Raw genomic sequence first — 21636 nt, 5'->3', positions numbered from 1 at the left:
TCAGTTTATGAAAAGCTTCATGGTTCTCAGAGACATCAGTTATTAGGGGCCCCGGGCATCTAGGGCTCTTGGCTCTTAACATCACCAGGTTGTGAGCCCACCCTGCTTGCTAGGAATCTCAGGATGTCAGAGGTCCCGGGTGTGTGAAGGCCTTCAGCTGCTGAAGTGCTGGTTTACTGGAAACCTCAGTTTTCAGCATCTCAGACTTGTGAGGTTACTAAAGATGTGGGCTCCGATTTTTAGGTCCATGGCTTCCCAAAGTCATGGGTCAATATGCAGCTTTCTCCCACCCATTTCTCTTCTTTCTCTTGTCAGAGTTTCTGGAGCTTTCTCTTTTTCTCAGGTGCTTTATCACAGACAGCCTCATTCTGCTCCCGCAGCTGTGCTGACCTGATTTCTTCTACTCCCAGTTCTTCCCACTTAGGTACCAATTCCAAGACCTTTGAGTAGAAATTTGTTACGGTTCCTAAATAAAGCAGATATTGAAGCACATCTGGGTTATGTTTATGTTCTCATCATTCACCCTCTGGCCAGTCAGCTTTAATAATCTTAAATTAGACTTTGTGGAAAAGTCCAGGGTTGAGTGCCCCTCATTTCCAATTATTTTATTAGATGAGTCAGAATAGTAAAACTTGCCTGTGCATATTTTTGTAAAAACATTTGATTATCAAATAGTTATTCTCAGAAAGTTGCAAGGATGGTAGAGAGAGATCCGGGGACTCTTCATCCAGTTTCCCCCAGTGGTTACATCTTACATATCCAAGTGATTCAATGCTAGTATAGTAATTCTCTGCTTATCCAGAGATCTCGTGACTTCCATGAGGGCTAACACCGTGCAAACTTGGATGGGGAAAAGGCCTCTGATTGGTTAAAATAAGCTCCTGCTTTCCCTTTGCAATATCCTTACAGAACACAATATATAATTGGCCTCTTGTATCCATGGGCTTCCACCTGCAGTTGGTTAAATATGAAGATACAAAACCCGTGGATATAGAAGGCCGATTGTACTAGGCCATTCACTATAGGGACTTGAGCATCCTTGGGTTCTGGTATCCTGGGTGGGGGCGGGGAGGTGGTCCTGGAACCCAAACCCTACAGATATAGAGGGACCCACTTTTAGTATCATTCAGGACACTGCGATTGTGACATTGTGTGTATGCAGTTCTGTGTCATTTTCTAACACGTGCATTTGTGTAGCTACCACCTGAATCAAGATACGGAACTTGTCCCAGCACCACAAAATCTCCCTTAAGTTCTCCCTGTAGAGTCAAATGCTTTCCTGTCCCTCCCCAGCCAGTGTGGTTTTTAAAAAATATTTCTTTCTATGTATTTATTTGGTTGCACTGGGTCTTATTTGCAGCATGTGGGATCTAGTTCCCTGACCAGGAATTGAACCTGGGCCCCCTGCACTAAGAGTGCAGGGTCTTAACCACTGGACCACCAGGGGAGTCCACCAACCAGTGTGTTTCAAAATATGTAATCCTAACCTTTACTCACTGCCCCTGGGCATCTCACCCATTAATAGGTCACGGAAATGCAGAGATAAATATAATGTCCTCCTTGCTCTGAAAGAACTCACAGACAGGGCTACAGTCATATAAATCATAAATTAGAGTGCAACATGGGAGTCCTGTGACTGAAAGAAACTCAAGGGACTTTGGCAAGAAAATAGACTGGAGGGTTCGGAAGGTGGAGAGTGTTGGAATTAACAGTTTCTGTGGAAGTTACAATGCTGGACTGATTTTGAAGGATGGAATGGAGTCCATCCTCTCCATGCCCAGTGAGGAGAGATGTTGGAAGATCAGTTTGGGGAGGACTGGGTGGCGCAGCACTGTGGAAGCCCGGAGCGGGGTATTGCATGGAGAGCGGTGTTGGGAGGAAGGGCTGGAAAGCGGGGGAGAAGACAGCACGTGGAGGACCACCCGGCTGCTGAGCTAGTCCTGCAAGGGGCAGAGAAATCCATCGAAAGATTTAAAAATGGGGGCTGCTGTATTCAGTTTTACCACTTCGATGTAGGGGGACCAGTTAGGGAATGATTGCAGTCCCAGATAAGGTACGCTGGCAGCACCAATCGGAGTGGTGGGAGCAGACAGGGAGGGATCGTTTTTGACCTCTGAAGGACATCGAGATGGGCAGAGGGGAGTATGACAGGGATGAGCAAGCTCTTTTTCCAAAGGGATGTTTTCCCTTTCTCTTTGCTTTATATGTATATATATAACTTACTTATTTGGCTGCAGTGGGTCTAGTTGCCGCAAGTGGGATCTAGATCCGTCATGAGGGATGGAACTTGGGCCCCCTGCATGGGGAGCATGGAGTCTTAGCCACTAGACCAGCAGGGAAGTCCTGTTTTTCCTTTCTCTTCAGTCTGTGTCAGTTTCCTTGAGAGCAAATCCCTAGGATGGAAGTGCAGGAATATGAATGCTAGTAGAGTAATTCCCTGCTTATCCAGAGATCTTGTGATTTCCACGAGGGCCCACACGACACAACCTTGGATGGGGAAAAGGCCTCTGATGGATTCAGACAAGCTCCCACTTTCCCTTTGTAATATCCTTCAGGCCCTTCTACTCAGAGCCTTTTCTAACAATTCAAGTGCAGCTCTTTAAAGGGTGTTTAGTTGGTTTTGTCTCCACCCCCGCAGATAACAATAACTGAAAACTACCTTTATTGGGTGTCTGCTTGGTGCCAGATTCTGTGTAGAATGCTTTGCCTGTTATCCCATTAATCCTCTCAATGATCCGCTGCATGGCTCTTCTTTTTCACTTTACAGGTGAGGATATTGAGGTTCAGCAAGGCTAACAAACCACCAAAGTCACAAGATAGTGAATTCTGTGACATGAGGACCAAATATCTGGGTTCCAGCCCAGCCAGCCCAGCTGCCTTGGACTGAGGAAGCCACTTGTCACAGGAAGGGAGGGAAGCCGGTCAGCCGGTAGTGGCACCACCACGAGGAAGGGAATCATGTGGGTTGATGAACCTGACGACTGTTAAACGATCTTCTACCAGCTTCACAGGAGGAGTGTGTCAGTCAGGGTTCTCCAGGGAATAGAACACACAGTATGTGTGTATATAAACACACATATTTGTGTTCCGTCACTCAGTCACGTCCCACTCTTTGCGACCCCACGGACTGTAGCCCATCAGGCTCCTCTGTCCATGGGATTCTCCAGGCAAGAATACTGGTGTGGGGTGCCATTTCCTACTCCAGGGGATCTTCCTGACCCAGGGGTTGAACCCAAGTCTCTTTCATTTCCTGCATTGGCAGGCAGATTCTTTACCACTGAGCCTCCTGGGAAGCCCAGTAAATATACATATGCTGCTGCTGCTGCTAAGTCGCCTCAGTCGTGTCCGACTCTGTGCGACCCCATAGACGGCAGCCCACCAGGCTCTCCCGTCCCTGGGATTCTCCAGGCAAGAACACTGGAGTGGGTTGCCATTTCCTTCTCCAATGCATGAAAGTGAAAAGTGAAAGTGAAGTTGCTCAGTCGTGTCTGACTCTTAGCGACCCCATGGACTGCAGCCTACCAGGCTCCTCCGTCCATGGGGTTTTCCAGGCAAGAGTACTGGAGTGGGGTGCCATTACATATAGGGAACTATAAAAAGTTTGGTTAGACCAGTTGTTATATATATGTGTGTGTGTGTGTGTGTGTATGTGTGTGTGTATTTGGGATAAGGCTTATGCAGTAATGGAAGTGGGCAAGTTCCAAGATCCGTAGAGTGAGTTGGTAAGCTGGAGACCCAAGAGAATCAATGGGTGTCATTCCAGTCCAAAGGCTGGCAGACTTAAAACCCAAGAAGAGATGTTTCAGTTCTATTCCATAGGCAGGAAAAAAGCCAATGTCTCAGTTTGAATTGCAGTTTGACAGGAGGAATTCCCTCTTATTTGGGGGAGGATTCACCTTTTTGGTCTGTTCTGGCCTTCTACTGATTGGTTGAGGCCCACCTACATTAGGTAGGGCAATCTGCTTTCCTCAATCACTGATTTAAATGTTAATCTTGTCTAAGACACAGTATAGTGAATATATGGAGAAGGGTAGTGGTAACCCACTCCAGTATTCTTGCCTGGAGAATTCAGTGGATAGAGGAGCCTGGCGAGCTACATACAGTCCATGGAGTTGCAAAGAGTCAGACGTGACTGAGTAACACACACACACACACACACACAGTGAATATAGACAGAATATTATAATCATCAAACTTGCTGAGAGACTAGAACTTAATTATTCCAGCTATTAATAAGAAATAATGATGTAATGTGACTGAGGTTCTAATTATGGCTATGATGATAATGCTATCACAATATAGAAATGAATCAAATTAACACATTGAACACCTTAAACTTACACAAGCTTGTATGTCAAATATATTCCAGTTTTAAAAAATGTTAATCTCATCCAAAAACACCCTCACAGAAACACCCGGAGTAGTGTTTGACCAAATAACTGGGTACCCTATGGCCCAGTCAAGTTGCCACATAAAATGAACCATCACAAGGAGGAAGACAGATTAATGATGGAGACACAAAACTAAAAGAACATGATGGGGAGAGACTGTGTAGTGTAGGGTTAATGACTTTATATGCCTCCCAACTCCTGATAACAATGTCTTGAAATTACAGCCACGCCCTGATCAATAATGAAAGTAAGAGGAACACAACTTGCTGAGAAGAGGTTAGCTCTGTTTTCAATGTTCTGAGTTTGGAGTGAATGGAGTGAGCAGGTCTGTCTCTAGGGGCTCCAGGGGCTCCCTACTCGTAGGCAGAGGAGGATCCATTTCTTCATTGTCCAAAGAACCTTTGCACACTCTTTTGAGACCAGCCTCCTGATGGAGTTCTCTGAGCTGAGGTTCTTCTCAATCAACCACCTAGATGATTTGCATTCATTTCTTCATTTCTTTCCATAGTATTTTTGATCTTGCTCTCAATAATGGAAAAATAGACGATTGAGACACAATGGGCATCTCCTAGTTTGCTGGGAGGGATGGAGAAAGAAGATACTGCTGTAGGGACTTTCCTGGTGGCCCAGTGGCTAAGACTCCGTACTCCCTATGCAGGGGACCCAGGTTTGATCCCTGGTTGGGGAACTGGATCCCACATGGTGGAACTGAGAGTTTGCATGCCACAATGAAGATCAAAGATCCTGCATGCCACAAATAAGACCTGGCACAGCTAAATAAATATAATAAAAAGAAGATGCTGATGTAGTGTGATAGATGCTGAGATGGCACATTAGCATTGCTGGGTGTGCCAGGATGTAGGGGACTCCTGACTCAGCAAGGAGTCCAGGGGAGGAAGTCAAGCTCCAGCGATGCTTTAAGGAGGACCAGCAGCTAGCAAGTTGGCTGGAATAGAATGGGTGTGTTTGATACAGAGAATAACATATATAATATCATACAAGACAAGGTTGCACAATATCGGCACACATTTAGGGAACTAAAGTTTGACTAGAAAAGTGGTTCCCACCACTGGTAGCACTTCAGAATCTCCTGGAAGGGTTAAAAAATACTAATGCTGGGTCTTACCCCTAGAGATTTGGATGTAGTTGGCCTAGGGTGGGGTCCAAGTGTTTGTTTGTTTGTTTGTTTTTTAGTGCAGCTAGGACTGAGAACCAGGAAAGTAAGAGGTGCTTTTGTTGTTGTTGTTTACTTGCTAAGTCCTGTCTGATCCTTTTGTGATCCTGTGGACCGTAGCCCGTCAGGCTCCTCTGTCCATGGGATTTTCCAGAAAGAGTACTGGCATGTGTTGCCATTTCGTTTTCCAGGGTATCCTCCCAATCCAGGAATGGAACCTACATCTAATGCATTGGCAGGTGGCTTCTTTACCATTGAGCTGCCTGGGAAGCCCAAAAGATGCTTTAGGATAACTTAAACCTGAAGGCAGCCAGTGGGGGAATCTCTGCTGGGATGTGGTCAAGAATCTGAGCTTGCTTTGGGGAAACCGGAAAGACTTGTGTTGAGCTCAGCAGAGAAATAAAGACCCACCAAATGTCAACAAGGGCCTTGTCTGCCCTCATAACCTTTTTTTTTCGAGCTGCTGTTTCTTCTTCTCCATTTAAAAATAAAAGTCAAGTGGGAAATAACAAAGCATACAGTAAAATAATAATAAGCTGAAAGATGACTCAATAAAAAGAAGTGATAAAATAATAAAAGCAGGCTGATACAGTAAAAAAAAAAAAAACAAACCCAAAACTCAACCAAACAGAATCACCACCCAGGGCCAGACAATAAAAGCAATAGCTAAGATGTACTGATCCAACTGGTGATCGTGACAGTGAAGGAGGATTATTCCCATTTTACAGAGGAGAGAAATGATGCTTGGGGAGATTACATATCATGGTTCCAGGGGGTGGGGCAGGGGAATGACTCCATGTGATAGGTGAGGAAATGGAGGTTAACCCAACAAGAATAAATAGCCAGTCAGGGGCAGACCAAGACACTGAGCTCAGGTTTTCTAGCTCAAGTCCAGGGAACTTTCACCTGGACAGAGGCCAAGCCTTGGTGGTATATTGGCATCATCAGGGAAGCTCTGAAGAAATCCTGATGCTGAAGAGGTATTTCTTCAAAGAAGACATGCAGATGGTCAACAGGCATATGAAAAAATGTTCCACACCTCTAATTATTAGAGAAATGCAAATCAAAACCACGATCACACCTGTCAGGATGATTATCATAAAAAAAAAAAGCGAAAGATAAGTTTTGGCAAACATATGGAGAAATTGGAACCCTTGTGTATTGTTGGTAGGAATGCAAAATGGTGAAGCTGCTATGGGAAACAGTGTCCTCAAAACACTAAAAATAGAACTACCATATGATCCGGCCAGGCCACTTCTGGATATTTATCCAAAAGAATGGAAATCAGGATCTCAAAGAGATGTTAGCACTCCTATGCTCATTGCAGCATTATTCACAAGTGCCACGATGTGGAAACAAGCAAAATGTCCATCACGTGAATAGATATTTAAAATGCGGTATATACATCCAAGGGTATAACTATTCAGCCTTAAAAAGGAAGGCAATCCTGTAGCATATGACCACGTGGATGAGCCTTGAGGACATTATGCTCAGTGAAACAAGCTGGTCACAGAAAGACCAATACTATATGACCCCACTTATAGGAGGTGTTTAAAAGAGTCAAGTTCATAGAGTCGAAGAGTGGAACTGTGGTTGCCAGGGGCTGGGAGAGAAGGGAATGGGGAGTCACTGATCTATGGCCATAAAGTTTTAGTTAAATGAGATGAAGAAGTTCTGAAGTTCTTCTGTACAACACTGTGCCTACGATCAACAACACCGCAGTAGACATTTAAAATTTTGGTGAGGGTAGATCTCATGATAAGGGTTTCTACCACAATAAAATTAGAAAATAAAAAAGGAGATCCTGATGCAACCACAGGTCAACCCCTCGATTCTAATCTGGTCCATCTGTGGCTGGGGGGGGAGGCACACAGGACGGACAGGAGCAGCCTGGCATGTTTTTGGCTGTCAGTAGTAACGGATCCTGTGTCTCGCGCACCTTTAAAGGTATTTCCTGTCTTGCTATTCCCCCTCGAGAATTAAGGAAACAGAGAGGTTAAGTCCCTTTTACTTGGGACACCCAGCTGGTAGTCACTGGTGCCTGTCTTCATTCTCAGATCAGCCTGACTGCCAAGTCCATGCCCTTAAGACTTTGAAGCAGGGGCCCCTGTGGGGCATGGATGTGGTTGTCACATGCCCTTCCATTTCATTTCTCTGCCCCGCAAGCTTTAGCGTCGGCAGCATCACCTTTGTCCTGGGCTTGTCCACTGTCATCACGCAGATGGAGAACGGGGCGGAGGAGAACGGGAGCAGAACGGAAGAGTGGAATGGTGAGGTCAGCTGCCCGGGGAGACGGTGGGCACCCGCCAGCATCAGCATTGCTGGGTAACCCCCAGAAGGGCCTGTTGGGAGGAGAGGAGCCATCCTTCAAAGTGTCGTGTGTAGGGGCAGAAGCAGGCAAGAGGAGGTGAGCTTAGATACTCTGAACAGGTCTCCAGGCCCTGAAACTGAGGGGTTTGAGTGGGGGTGCTATCAAAGCTCAGTGGGTGAAGATGGTTCTAGAAGATGAGCTCACAGAACTGGGGAGTTCCAGAAGGCCCCGCGTCAGTTTCCCATCATTCTCTCCCAGCCGGGTGCTGGGGGGCCCATCAGTATCATGGGGCGTGTTCTGGGCTGAAGCCGGGTGTCGGGCCACCGCTGTTACTGCTACGGTCACTGCTGCGCAGCTCTGGTGAGGACGACACGGTCAGTGAGCCGCCTTCCCCCTCCTCCTGCAGCTGTTAACCAGGGCCCTGGACTGGTCTGACCAGAGAGGGGCATGGGAAAATGAAGGTGGTGGTCAGAGATGGTGAGGGGATACTGGGCTGGTGAGGATAGGGGCGCTGAGCTGAGAGAGAGAGAGAGGGAGAGAGAGAGAGGGGAGACCACGCTGGCAGGTCTCTGGTCTTTGAATCACCAGACCTGACTCCTTCCACCTCTAGACCTGCTGGGGAAGGCTCAGGAAGAAGTTACTTTGAAATAACTCTTGCTACTGAAAAAGCAGAAACAGTCTCTGTATAACAGTGGGTTTAGTTCCTTCATCTATAATTGGGGATAGTAATCCTCCCCGCCCCTCAAATTGTTGTGAGGATTAGATGAGATTAAGTCAGAAAACAGCCAGAAAAGGGCCAGCACAGTGTCGGTCACACTTTAAGAACTCAGAAGGGTGTCTGCCTCCCTCTCACCCCCGACACTTTGATGAGTGGGCTCATGCGCTGAGCACATGACTTCCGTATACTTCAGTCTTGAGAAGGGCCCATTTGATCAGCCACTCCAGGCCGGCAACTCTGCTTGACTCTCAGGATAAGAAGAGAAATAAGAGCACCATTGTTCTCTGGAGGCTCACCTTGTAGTGGGGGAAGGCTGATGTCTTTTACAGTCTAGTGTGCAAAAACACGGCGCTTTGGGGGTCTTGAGGGGGGCCGGGCGCTTCCTGGGGACATCTCACTGGGGAACTCACTTCTGATGTGACCTTTGAAATATGAGTAAGAGTGATGCATGTAAAGGAAAGGGGTTCTCATTCAGATGGCAGGTTCATCATGAGCAAATGACATGGCATTATTGCCGTCATTTAGTCGTTAAGTCGTGTCTGACTCTTTGGCGAGCTCATGGACTGTAGCCCACCAGGCTCCTCTGTCCGTGGGATTTCCCAGGCAAGAATATTGGAGTGAATTGCCATTTCCTTCTCCAGGGGATCTTCCAGACCCAGGGTTCAAACCCACATCTCCTGCTTGGCAGGCAGATTCTTTAACACTGAGCCACCTGGGAAGCCCTGATATGGCATTACTGGAGCTTAAAGTATCGTGGGGAGAGGTCAGCAAGCCTGGGTCACCAGGGTCGTTGTGGACCACACTTGGGATCAGTGATGAAGGACACCATCTAAGGATGTCCCCTGGCCAGGCTTTTTGTTTAAAACCTTCAGTCTGGTGAATGTGTGTAGAATAGTTTGGGAGAAGAGTCAGGACTAGATGCAAGGAGAGCATCAGCACACCAGAAGGGTGGTCTGAACTAAGGGAAAGACGTTGCTCTTGGAGGGAAGGTGGCCTCACCAGCACTTCAGGATTGATGGGTTGCGGATGAGTGAAAGATGTTGTGATGGAGAGAAGGAGTGAAGAATGACATTTATATAGCTAGTTTGGATAACCATAGGTTTAAACCATGCAACATGATGAGTTTAAAGCCAAGAATGTTTTAAACCAAGAAGAGAAGACATAGAAAAGAGCTCTAAAACAGTGGGACCATGGGCTCTACTTTGGATGTGCTCAGCTGGAGGTGCCTGTGTTACCCACATGGAGACAGTCAGGAGGCAGTTAGCTGTGAGGTTGGCCGCTCTGGGGAAGATGTAATAGGAGCCCTCATCCTGCAGGGGGCAGTAGGGACAGGCATGCTCAGGCATCCTGCAGCCTGCCAAGATTTCCTTTGTTTTGTCTTTGTGGGGCCTCCTGTGGCACGTGGGATCTTAGTTCCTGGACCAGGAATTGAACCCGTGCCCCCTGTAGTGGAAGCACAGAGTCGTAACCACTGGACCACCAGGGAATTCACAAGAGTGTTTCCTGAAGTGGGAGCAAGGACAGCTCAAGGCAGAAATGCCTAGGAAGTGTATCAGCATTTAAGACCTGGGCAGAATTGTGTTGCACAAGGGGAGTCCGAGGGAAGCATCGTGGTAGCAGAGAGAGGGAGAGGTAAGAGTTTGAACCAGGTGGAGCGGGCAGCAGGAGGCAAGGCTGCTGAGAGCTCCTGCGAGACAGGAGCCCACGAGGGTCCACTGCACTCCTGGGCAGAACAGTGTCAGGTGAGAGGTTGCGATGGTGATGCCAAGTGTCTGTGGGTTGAAAAATAGGAGGCGAGAAAATCATAGATTTTCATGTAGATGTTTAAATGAGAAGAGAGGAAGAGGGACAGGTCAGTAGAGAGAGAGCCCAGGGAAGGTATTTTAGGAGCTAAAGACCTAAGCACGTCCGTACCTGCAGAGGAAGGAGGAGCCAATGGAGAGGAGATGCTGGTGATGCTGAGAGAGGAGGAGTGGCTGGTGGAACAAGTCTGAGAGATGGGGAAGGATGAAATGCAGAGCTTGGAGGAAAGATGGGTCCAGATCGGCGTAGAGGCACCTTCTCTGTGAGGACGGCTGAGGCTGTGGATGCCTTTGTGAGTGGGGTGGGGTGAAGGCAGAAGGAAGGAGGACATCTCACAGGGGATCACCTTGTTTTTCTCAGTGAGGCAGGAGGTGAGGTGGGACAGGCAAGGGAGGGGAACTCGAGGACGGTAATGAAGGTCCTGAGTACCCTTTGAGCAAAACGGGAGAGAGAAAGCTGACCGAGACAAGCATCAGTACCTGTGCCAGCATCGCTTTGTAATAGAAAGAACAACCAGCTGAGCTCTAGTGCAAAGAGCCCAGTTCTCTCTGTGTCTTTCTTTTCTTATTCGTTCTTTCAACCGTCGGATGAGACAAGTGTTATTAATTTCCTAATTTCATAGAGGAAGGAAATGCAGCTAGAAAAGTGTTCACATCAGAGACGTAAAGCAAAGAGGTGGGCTTCCCGCTGAGACAAGGCTTGCTGCAAAGCACACCCTTGTTTCGTCACCCTTGGGCTTGGGGCCACCCGTTTTCAGGGACACCCACTCCTGTGGCTGGGTTTCATTTCTGGAGTTTATGAAGGTGGAGGGCCAGTTGGCGGGGGCGGTGTGGAGGTCGTGAGAGACAGGTATGTCACAGGTGGTCAGGGAGAGATAGAACTGGACTAGAAGGCTGCAGAGGTTGGGGAGATGTGGAATGATGACGGGATGCAGGGATGACGAGGCTGTGGGAGCCGGTCGCTGAGACAGAGTGGAGGTCAAGACGGTAACCAGGTGCAAATGGCCTTTGTGATATTGGGGGCTGATCCGCAGAGCCACTGATGAGAGGCGTGGAGGGCAAACCGAATGGGGTGAGACGAACTTCGAGGGAGGCAGAGCTTTAGCAAGGAGATGGTTTAGAAGGGGTGGTGGGCATGGAGGAGAGTTTTCAGCACCGCCTGGCCTGGGAGAGGGTCTGTGTGTGGGAGAGAGCAGCCTCCACTTGAGAGGCTGCAGGCTGGCAGTGCTCTAGGGGAAAACCTGTCCTCAGTTCAGGCCAGGACGGGGAGGCTCACTGAAGAGAGCTTCATGGCCGTGGGGCTGCAGGAGCGATATGCACTGATGCTGCTGCTCAGCCATCCCCTCTGGGAACATCTCTCTGTGTGTGTCTTCAGTTGCTCCATTATGTCTGACTCTTTGCAGCCCCTTGGACTGTGGTCCACCAGGCTCCTCTGCCCAAGGAATTTTCTCAGTAAGAATACTGGAGCAGGTTGCCATTTCCTTCTCCAGGAGAGCTTCCTGATCCGGGGATAGGACCTGAGTCTCTTGTGTTTCCTGCATTGGCAGGCCGATTCTTCACCACCAGCGCCACCTGGGAACATCTGCTTATGGCCAAATCCCGGTGGAGCTTTGGAGTCGTGTAAACTTTGGTTTCAGTCCAAACTCTGTCCCTTCTGGGAGTTCCCTGGCAGTCCAGTGATTAGGACTCTGAGTTTTCACTGCGGTGATTCTGACTTCCATCCCTGGTCGGGGAACTAAGATCTGCGAACTTTGTCCCTCCTGAGTTGTGAAATCTTGGGCTTTAGGACTCAGTGATGCCTGGCATTTTTTTTTTTTTTTTTGGCTGTGACACATGGCATGTAGGATCTTAGTTTCCCGGCCAGGGATCAAACCTGCTCCCTCTGTGTTGCAGAGTCTTAACCACTGGACTTCCAGGGAAGTCCCATGCCTGACATGTAGTATGGAGCTCAGAATACGTTTGTGTTCTCCCTGGTTTCCCTCCTCTTCTCTCAGCTGCTGGGGCAGGAGGGTACGAAGCAGGATTGGAATGACCCAGCAATCCCACTTCTGGCTATATACCCTGATAAAACTATAATTTAAAAAGACACATGTACCCTGATGTTCGTTGCAGCACTATTTACAATAGCTAGAACATGGAAGCAACCTAGATGTCCATCGACAGACGAGCGGATAAAGAAGTTGTGATATATACATACAATGGAATATTACTCAGCCATAAAAAGGAATGAAACTGGGTCATTTGTATTGATGTGGATGGACCTAGAGTCTATCACACGGAGTGCAGTAAGTCAGAAAGAGAAAAACAAGCATTGTATAATAAGGCATATATATGGAATTTATTATAGAAAAATGGAACCGATGAACCTATTTGCAGGGCAGGAATAGACATGCAGACAGAGAGAACAGACTTTGAACACAGCGGGGGAAGGAGAGGGTGGGACGAACTGAGAGAGTAACACTGAAACATTTACATTAACATGTGTATTGAATAACATAGACAGCTAGTGGGACCCTGCTGTGTAGCAAGTGGTGCTGTGGGATGACCTATGGGGGTGGGATGGGGTGTGAGGTGGGGGGAGGTTCAAGAGGGAGGAGACGTATGTATATTTATGACCGATTCACGTTGTTGTCTGGCAGAAGCCGGGCTTCCCAGGTGGCGCTAGTGGTAAAGAACCCACCTACCTGCCGCTGCAGGAGACACAAGAGACGCAGGTTCGATCCCTGGGTCAGGAAGATCCCCTGGAGAAGGAAATGGCAACCCACTCTAGTATTCTTGCCTGGAGAATCCCATGGACAGAGGGGCCTGGTGGGTTACAGTCCATTAGGGTTGCATGGACATGACTGAAGCGACTTAGCTGCAGGCACACGAGGCAGAGGCCAACACAATATTGAAACAATTATCCTCGAATTAAAAATAAAGGGAAAAAAAGCATAACTGAAGGGGAAAGGGGCTGACCTTGGGGAACCCTCTTGGGCTCTTCGGGGTGTGGCTGATGCTCCACCAGGGCGGCAAGGTGGCAGGCTGGCTGCCCCCTTGTGAGGGAGCCCCCCTCCCCACTTTCCCATCTACTCAGGCTCTGTTTCCCTTCTTCTTCCAGGGGTAGCCTTCTGTGAGCGGCCTGCCATCTCAAAGCCTAGCTCTGAGCTAGTGTGGCGGGGGCTCTGTGCCCCCCCGCCCGCATGGAAGCCGGGAGCTGGGCTCCCAGAAGGTGGCCCCGCCCGCCCGGGATCGTGCTGCTGGCCTTGGCTTCTGTCCTCAGCAGCCTGCTCTCCTCCGGCCAGGCCAGGGTCTACAGTCGCTGCGAGCTGGCCAGGGTGCTTCAGGATTTTGGCTTGGAGGGATACCGGGGCTACAGCTTGGCTGACTGTAAGGACCCCGATCTCTCCCTCCTGCTCCCCCTCCCTCCTCCTCACTCAAGGGCTGTGGCCTTGGGAGCCTCTGTTCTCCTTTTTCAAATCAGGATCCTATGCACTGACAGGTGGAGAACTCCCAGGACTGGGGTAAATACCCAGCAGGCAGGCGATGGGTTATTGTTGTTGTGGAGTCGCCCAGTCAAGTCTGACTCTTTGCGACCCCAATGGACTGCAGCACGCCAGGCTTCCCTGTCCCTCACCATCTCCCAGAGTTTGCCCAAGTTCATGTCCGCTGAGTCAGTATTGCATAGGAACCTGGAAGGGTAGGTGACAGGTGACCAAGCAGAATTGCTCCCTTATGTCCTTTCCTGCTGGTAAGTTGGGCGCCACAGGGAAAGAAGGGTTTCCTATCTTTAATGGAATCATGGCCACTAGGATCAGACACTGCCAGTGAAGTCAGGGGCACGCTGAGCAAAGCTAAGGAAGACCAAGCTTTTCAAGCTGGTGGAAGTTTCGAGACACTAACAAGTACAACCACCCCTGGACTCATTTCTTCTCTAGTTCCAGCCCTTTCTCTCGGTCCCACCTGTGCCTTCCCAGTCGTGTCTCTCAAGAGTGAGCTCTTGTTCATTCATTCCCCAAGCATTTCTTGGGTCTTGCTATGTGCGGACGATGAGACCGAGGGAACGTGGCAGGAAGGAGGTCGGGAGACCCGTGGACTCCTGCTGTTTGGTAGCTGTGTATAACCTTGAGTAAGTCACTTTGCCCCTCTGAGCTTCAGTGGATTCCTTTGTCAAGGAGGTGAGAGGGTGTCAGCCCTGATCTCCTGGAAACAGGAGTTGAGGCTTGGAGGAGCTGATGCACAGGGTCTACCCCGTGAGCTCTCTGGTCTGGGGTGGCCTTTGTCATCCCACCCGCAGGCCTGTGTCTCCACCCTATGCAGGGATCTGTCTTGCTTACTTCGCAAGCGGCTTCAACACAGGTGCCGTGGACCATGAAGCCGATGGCAGTACCAACAGTGGCATCTTCCAGATCAACAGCCGAAAGTGGTGCAAAAACCTCAACCCTAATGTCCCAAACTTGTGCCAGATGTACTGCTCCGGTAGGCGGGGCCTGGGCCCGGGGCTGGCTGGGGCCTCCTCTCTGGCCTTATTTGCTTCTCTTGCTTTTTTGTCTGAGTGGGAACCCCTGCTGCCTGCTGGGTCTACCAAGGATCGTGGGGTGGGGCAGGTGATGAGAGTGGCCCTCCATGAATCTGATTTAGGATCCCAGGTGGGACACTGTCCGGAGAGCTGTGGGAAGAAATGGGGGATGGCTTCTGATGGGGGAAGTGATGGAGTAAGACCTGTGCTTCCAGAGGGCTTGAGAGACAGGGATGGAGCTAGGATGGAGGAGGGTGTGTGTGTGTGAGTGAGAATGACAGACAGACAGACTCTGGATGTCCAACTCCACCTCCTGCTCCTTCATCGTGTTTCTCTGCCTCCCACCCCAGACTTATTGAATCCCAACCTCAAGGATACTGTTATCTGTGCCATGAAGATAACTCAAGAACCCCAGGGTCTGGGCAGCTGGTAAGTAATGTGGGTTGGAGCCCCCTGCTCCAACTAGGACCACAGCAGGGAGCTAACCTGGGTTGGGAAGATCTCCTGGAGAAGGCAAAGGCTACCCACTCCAGTATTCTGGCCTGGAGAATTCCATGGACTGTATAGTCCACGGGGGTCGCAAAGAGTCAGACACGACTGAGCGACTTCCGCTTTCACACTACTTTCCATCTTAAACCAGGCATCATTTCATGGCCTCACACTCTAATCTGCTCACCACCACCAATGTATTTGAAGACAGTACATTGGGTTTTAGGGAATAAACAAGTCACTGGAGGTCACAGAGTCAAGCCTGGCTCTTCCAAGATCTTCCTAGGTTGGACCAGGGTCTAGTAACTTTGTTTCTTAACTGTGACATCTTTGTCTAGTACAACAGATCAAAAAAGTTCCCTGCTTGAAGCATGATGAGTTCTCTGGAGACCCCACTGTCAGTCTTCCTTGCTCACCTCCTTTCCGCAAGATGGCCTTTGGGAGCCATCGTCAGGGGCAAGAGAGTTGGATGAACATCTGCTGGGGCATCAAACTAGATCTTTGGAGCCCCTGGAGCAGCAGCCCTGCAGCTTCCCAGCCTCTTCTGATGGGAGCTTCACTCTGTAGAGCCTCCTACTTCCCTTTCTTCCCATATCTAGATGGGAGACCAGCAGGGGACAGAATGTGGGGCAGGTAGAATTCCCCCAGGTGGTTGGAGCACAAGAACCCATGGCGGATGCGAGAGTGACAAGGCTGGTGAGGTCATCGGGAAGGCATCAAATGTCAGCGCAAAAGTAGAAGGAAGGGGGGTGGGCTACAGGCAGGGGGGACTAGTGGGGAAGCCTTGGCAGGAGTCCAGTGAGAGATGGAAGGTGTGGACGTGCCCAGTTGTATGGGCGATGGGCAGGAGAGGGATGGGGGTGAGGGGCTGCGGAGGAGGAACCGGGACAGGTGATATGTGGCCAGTGAGGGAAAGGAGGAGCTGAAAAGGACTGCAGACATAGAGAAAGTCTAAGGTGGGCCTTGAGGTTGACCACAGCTTTGGAGACATGTTGATTTGCGCCCTGAGAACTGAATCTGGAGTGAGGCAGGCTCAGCAGGAGAGGGTGCACATCTGTAAAATCAGGAAGGGTGAATGCAGGCTAAGGCAGGAATCCGAGGACTTGGAGGTACCACTCTGGGATGGGAGAAACAGATTCCATAGGACTAAGTCAAAGAACAACTCTCTTGTATGCTGGGAGTAAGTCTCTGAGAGGTGTCCCCAGAGGGCAGTGGTCGCAGAAAAAAAGGTGCTGTCTGTTCCCTCCACACAGGCACCTGAGAACTTATCTGTGCCAGGCTCTGTGCTAGGTGCTAGGCTTCAGAGGTGGTGGAGACCCAATTCTCGGCCCTTACGGATCTCAGTCTAATGGAAGAGATGAACAAGCCAGTCAACCCCTCTCACTTAATAGATCTACTGAGGTCCTTTAAGGGCACTCTTTGCCATTGGGCTTTTTGACACTGACATTCTAGAGGACACTAGTTATCCACATTTGGAACCCCTGGGAATGTAGGACCCCCAGGACCCCAGGATCTTGCTTATCATCCTCAAGATGCTTGTGTGACACTGGAACAAGGTAATGGTCCTAAAAGAGCCTATATAGTTACCATCAATGAAGAGATCCACATTGGTAGCGAGGGAGAATAAGACCCAGATTGGTAGCCAGGGAGAATGGCATGTGGGTGCATTTCCATCATTTACAAGCTGTGGGCCATGGGCAAACAATTTCCATCTTAGTTTCAGTTTTTCATTTGGAATATAAGGAACACAGTATTGGCTCAATCTAACTTACAGGGCTGCTGGGGGGATGGCAGATTAATGCGTGATGGGTGTGACAGTGCTGTGTAAACCATAAAGGGCCGCACACCTGTACGGTGGCACTGTCTGCAGAAGCAGCATGGTGTAGGAAGAGAGAATTGGACTGAGGCTCTGGACCTCAGGACCCCAGGCCTTTGCCACTGACTCCTGGGTGAACTCGAGCAAATTATTCTGTATCTCCATCAATAAAATATCAGGCTAGACAGATAACTTGTTACGGGTCATTCTCTTCCTTTAAAAAAAAAAAAATCTTTTTTTCCCTAGGGGCTTCTTGGCTAGTTAACATGCTGGCTTGTCTCTCTTCCCCTTGCCTGGCCCCTTTCCTCACCTCACTTCTGGTTTAGTGCCCACACCTCCTTCCCGTTCTTCCCTGGGCAAAGACTGAAGACTGCAGCTGACTTGCTCTCTCCTCTTCCCCATCTTCCACCCTCAGGGAGGCATGGAGGCATCACTGCCAGGGCAAAGACCTCAGTGACTGGGTGGATGGCTGTGAGCTGTAGGATTCTCTCTGGATGGACGGGCAGAGAGAATGGATGGCAGCTTGGGAGACGTTGCCTGGTTCCTGACCCAGGCCTGGGAAGACAAAACAACTAATAAAGTATAGTTTAATACATGTGTTGTTGTGCAGTTGCTAAGTCATGTCCGACTCTTTGGGACCCCATGGACTGCAGCACGCCAGACTTCCCTGTTCTTCACCATCTCCCTGAGTTTGCTCAAACTCATGTCCATTGGGTCGATGATGCCATCCAACCATCTCATCCTCTGTCAGTCTAAGTGTGGTTCTCAGCTATCACTGTGTTTCCAGGTGGTATGTTGGAGCCAGAAGCATCTCAGGAGTTCCTCATTTGTCTCCATGGGCTGGGGTTCAGTTGGTCTTCAAAACCTTCGATGGAGGTTTGCCTCCACTCTTGGAGGCCTGACTGGGGGGTATGCCTTTATTGCCCACCCCTGGCAGAGTTTCCCAAGTGAACCTCGTGAGTATATGAATGAGGCATCTTGAATGAATGGTAGACACTCAGCTCAGTTTGTAGAATCAGTGAACGAATGGGCCCTGATACCTCAATGGTATTGGTAAGCGCTAGCTTTCAGGTTCCAGGCATATCTCTAGAGGGAACCATGGCCCCTTCTGAGCCCTCATGGGGAGTGCTCTATCTCTCATCGGGGCCATTCAGGCTGCTTCTCATCCAAGTCTGGCTCACCTCCCTTGGAGCAGGGAGTTTGGCATAGTTTGGGAAGAAGTGGTTGAGTGGGGTTTTCTCCTTTATCCTGGCTGCCTGGCCTTGGAAAGGTCATTCCACCTCTCATAGGCAAGTTCCTCATGGGTAAGAGGAGCTAATAAAGGCCATCTTACAATAATTTATCAGAAGCATAATATAGTGCAGTGAGGTGCCTGGTACAGGACGGGTCACAGAGTGGGGGAAGGGGGCTCCAGAAACACTGACCTCATGTCTGGTTTCACTAAGGTCTGGGGCTGCCAAGCCTCTGCCCACCTCATGGGCACATGCCCTGCTTGTCCTGGTGACCAGGGCTTCCTTGGGAAGTCTGTACCAGTACCCTCATCACTGTTTGCTGAGGAGGAGGAAGAGGGGAGGAGAAGGTGCTGGAAGAAGGAGCAGAAGGGGACACACTTTGGATAAAGCAGCATAAATTTCTATGGGAAATGGGGGCAAATTAAGTGAAGTTCTCTCATATTTTAAAAAGACTGTTTTGATGTGGACCATTTTTAAAGTCTTTATTGAATGTGTTACAGTATTGCTTCTGTTTTACTTTTTGGCCACAAGGAATGTGGAATCTTAGCTCCTCCACCAAGGATCAAACTTGTACCCCTTGTATTGAAAGGTGAAGTCTTAACGCCTGGACCACTAGGCAAGTCCTGTTTGTCATTTTTTAAAGTTCACTAATAAGGACCTACCATACAGCAGGGGGAACTCTACTCAATACTCTGTAAAGACCTATATGGGAAAAGAATCTTTAAAAAAAAGCAGATATATGTATATGTATACCTGATTCACTTTGCTGTACACTTGAAACACACTGTAAATCAACTATATTCCAATTTATAAAAATAAGGGGGAAAAAGTACAGGTCACCTCATCATTGCACCAGTGTGGTTCCAGGAAACTCATTGGAAATGGACTTTTGTCCAAGGTAACGCAGTTGGTGGAGCTAGGATTCCGACAGGGCTGTTGAACTCCAAAGGTTGTGCTTTGTCCTCAGCGTGTCCCAGCCTCCACAGCTGGGCCAGCTCTTGGACGGGACCCCCGGCATGGGAAGGCACGGTGGACGGAGCGCAGCAGAGAGACAGCCCAGTTCTCTCCAGCAGGCACCCAAGCTTCTCCAGACATTCCACGTTCTCCTCTACCTCCAAGCCTTTGCTCAGGGATCTCCTCTGCAAACCTGCCTCCCTGGAAACCTCCCCCCACCTTTCGAGGCTTCAGCCAGAACCTGCTCCTCCTTAGGAGACAGTCTGGCGCCTCTTCTCTAATGGGTACGCATACCTGGTACATCTCTGCTGCCCGACTCTCTGCTCAGGTTCTTGTGTGTGGCTCTGTTGCCCATCTCTGCCTGCCTCCACTCTGAGCCCCATTCTCTTGATATATGAACCCCCTCAGTGGCTAGCACTGGGGATCTCTGCAAGGAGATCAAACCAGTCAATCCTAAAGGAAGTCAACCCTGAATATTCTTTGGAAGCACTGATGCTGAAGCTGAAGCTCCAATACTTTGGCCACCTGGTGCGAAGAGTTGACTCATTGGAGAAGACCCTGATGCTGGGGAAGACTGAAAGCAGGAGAAGGGGACAACAGGATGAGATGGTTGGATGACTTCATTGACTCAATGAATATGAATTTGAGCAAACTCTGGAAGATAGTGGAGGACAGAGAAGCCTGGCGTGCTGCAGGCCATGGGGTTTGCGAAGAGTTGGACACAACTGAGCAACTGAACAGCAACAAAGTGCCTAGCGCAGTGCCTGGCTGCGTAGGGAGCTCACAGAAAATGCTCAAGGGGTGAGGAAGTCTGGACAGAGGCCCCACCTGGTGCTTTGAAGTTTTCCAGCTGTTTCTTCTCCCTCTTCCCCGTAAAGCAGGTGGAGCTGAGGATTCTTTGGTGGCCGCCAGTATCTTCCTCTTGGGCTTAACTTGGATGGAATTCCTTTTGAAACGAAGCTGCAATGTCTGAGTTACACTGAAGACAAATGGCCCACGGTGGTGCTAAGTTAGTCAAATGAGCTACTGCAGAAGCACGGCGGCGTGGATAGCAGATTTAAGGAGGCGAGGCGTCCAAATTCCCCATCCCAAGTCATCACTCACAGCCATTAGCACCGGGTGGTTTTATTCTTTTTTTTTTTTTTTTTTTTTAAACAAAAGGCACTATTACAGCCTCGCTTGGGAACAAATGAGATGTCAACAAGGTGCCTGTCTGGGGACTCGACGGCAGCCGGAGAACATGCCCACGCATTTCCTGAATGCGGTGGATGCGATGGTCACCTTCCTGAAGAAGCAGGTCACAGGGATGTTTGCAAAGCGACGCTGCAGTTACTTTCTGCATATGCAGGTCTCCTTGGCCCTTGCGATCTCCACACGTACAGGATAATCTGATGAAATCCCATTTCCAAGGTTCTCTTTCATCCTCTCTTTCTGCTCATTCATTCATTTTGCCATCTGTGAAAACTTGCTAGTACCCAAGCTGCAGCAGGTGCCAAAGATTTAAAAAATTGCGGGAGAAAAAAAAAAAAAGGAAATCGATCAAATCCCATCTATCTTTTTACCCTTCTTCCTGTAAATTGAAAAAGGACAGAATATCCTTTATGGGAGGAAAGTTGCTCTTGTGATACCCTGGAGTTCTTTTGGAGGAGAGTTTAACACTTTCTAGACTAGGGGTGAGTTCCTAGAGGATCTGGCTCCTTGGGGTCCATAACCCTTCTAAAATTGTATGCAAAATTTTGTGTACATCTATTGGATCATGTGCCTTTTTTTTCTTGGGGAGACAGTTCATAGCTTTCACGTTTTACAAAATACAAACAAGGCTAAAATTAGTGTTTTACGGGAAGAAAAAGAAAGAAGAAAAGATAGAAAATATACACCTTAGCTCATTTAATTCTCATCCTCAGCCTGGAACCTAGGAACCATCATCTCTGTCACATAGATGGGAAACAGAGGCTCTGAGAAGTAAATGGAACATTTGCTTGGATACCTGACACCTATTCTCAATTTAGAGTCAGAGACTATTAGAGTTGAGCTGTACCAGAGACTTTCTGTCCATTTCCCACCCCTCACTTTTTTTCTTTTAATTTTAAAAATTTTACTTTTTTGGCTGCACTGCGTGGCATGGCATGAGGACTCTTAGTTCCTGACCAGGGACTTAACTTGCACCCCCTGAAGTGGAAGCGTGGGGTCTTAACCACTGGACCACCAGGAAATCCTTCTCATCTTTCATAGAGGGGGAAACTGAGGCAGA

At 48.9% G+C, this 21636-nt stretch overlaps 1 protein-coding gene and 1 non-coding gene across 3 annotated transcripts; one reads left to right on the top strand and one right to left on the bottom strand.

Moving 5' to 3' along the window:
* Nucleotides 1–1374: 1374 nt before the first annotated feature.
* On the bottom strand, nucleotides 1375–1448 carry TRNAK-CUU (transfer RNA lysine (anticodon CUU)). The gene has a single exon. It is a non-coding gene; the product is annotated as a tRNA-Lys (tRNA).
* A 6648-nt stretch (nucleotides 1449–8096) lies between these two features.
* Nucleotides 8097–17794, top strand: SPACA3 (sperm acrosome associated 3). Of its 2 annotated transcripts, none has more exons than XM_061390400.1 (5): nucleotides 8097–8236; nucleotides 13497–13765; nucleotides 14696–14854; nucleotides 15245–15323; nucleotides 17615–17794. In XM_061390400.1, the coding sequence occupies exons 2-5, from the start codon at nucleotides 13579–13581 to the stop codon at nucleotides 17679–17681; spliced, it is 492 nt and encodes a 163-aa protein (XP_061246384.1). In that variant the 5' UTR covers nucleotides 8097–8236; nucleotides 13497–13578; the 3' UTR covers nucleotides 17682–17794. The 2 variants fall into 2 exon arrangements, with proteins under 2 accessions (XP_061246384.1, XP_061246383.1); XM_061390399.1 differs by having other exon boundaries at nucleotides 8097–8250.
* Nucleotides 17795–21636: the final 3842 nt, after the last annotated feature.

The sequence above is a fragment of the Bos javanicus genome, chromosome 19, assembly GCF_032452875.1.
Source record: "Bos javanicus breed banteng chromosome 19, ARS-OSU_banteng_1.0, whole genome shotgun sequence".
Taxonomy (NCBI): Eukaryota; Metazoa; Chordata; class Mammalia; order Artiodactyla; family Bovidae; genus Bos; species Bos javanicus.
Note: the sequence above shows the minus strand (reverse complement) of the source record. Positions and strands in the feature narration are given on the sequence as shown.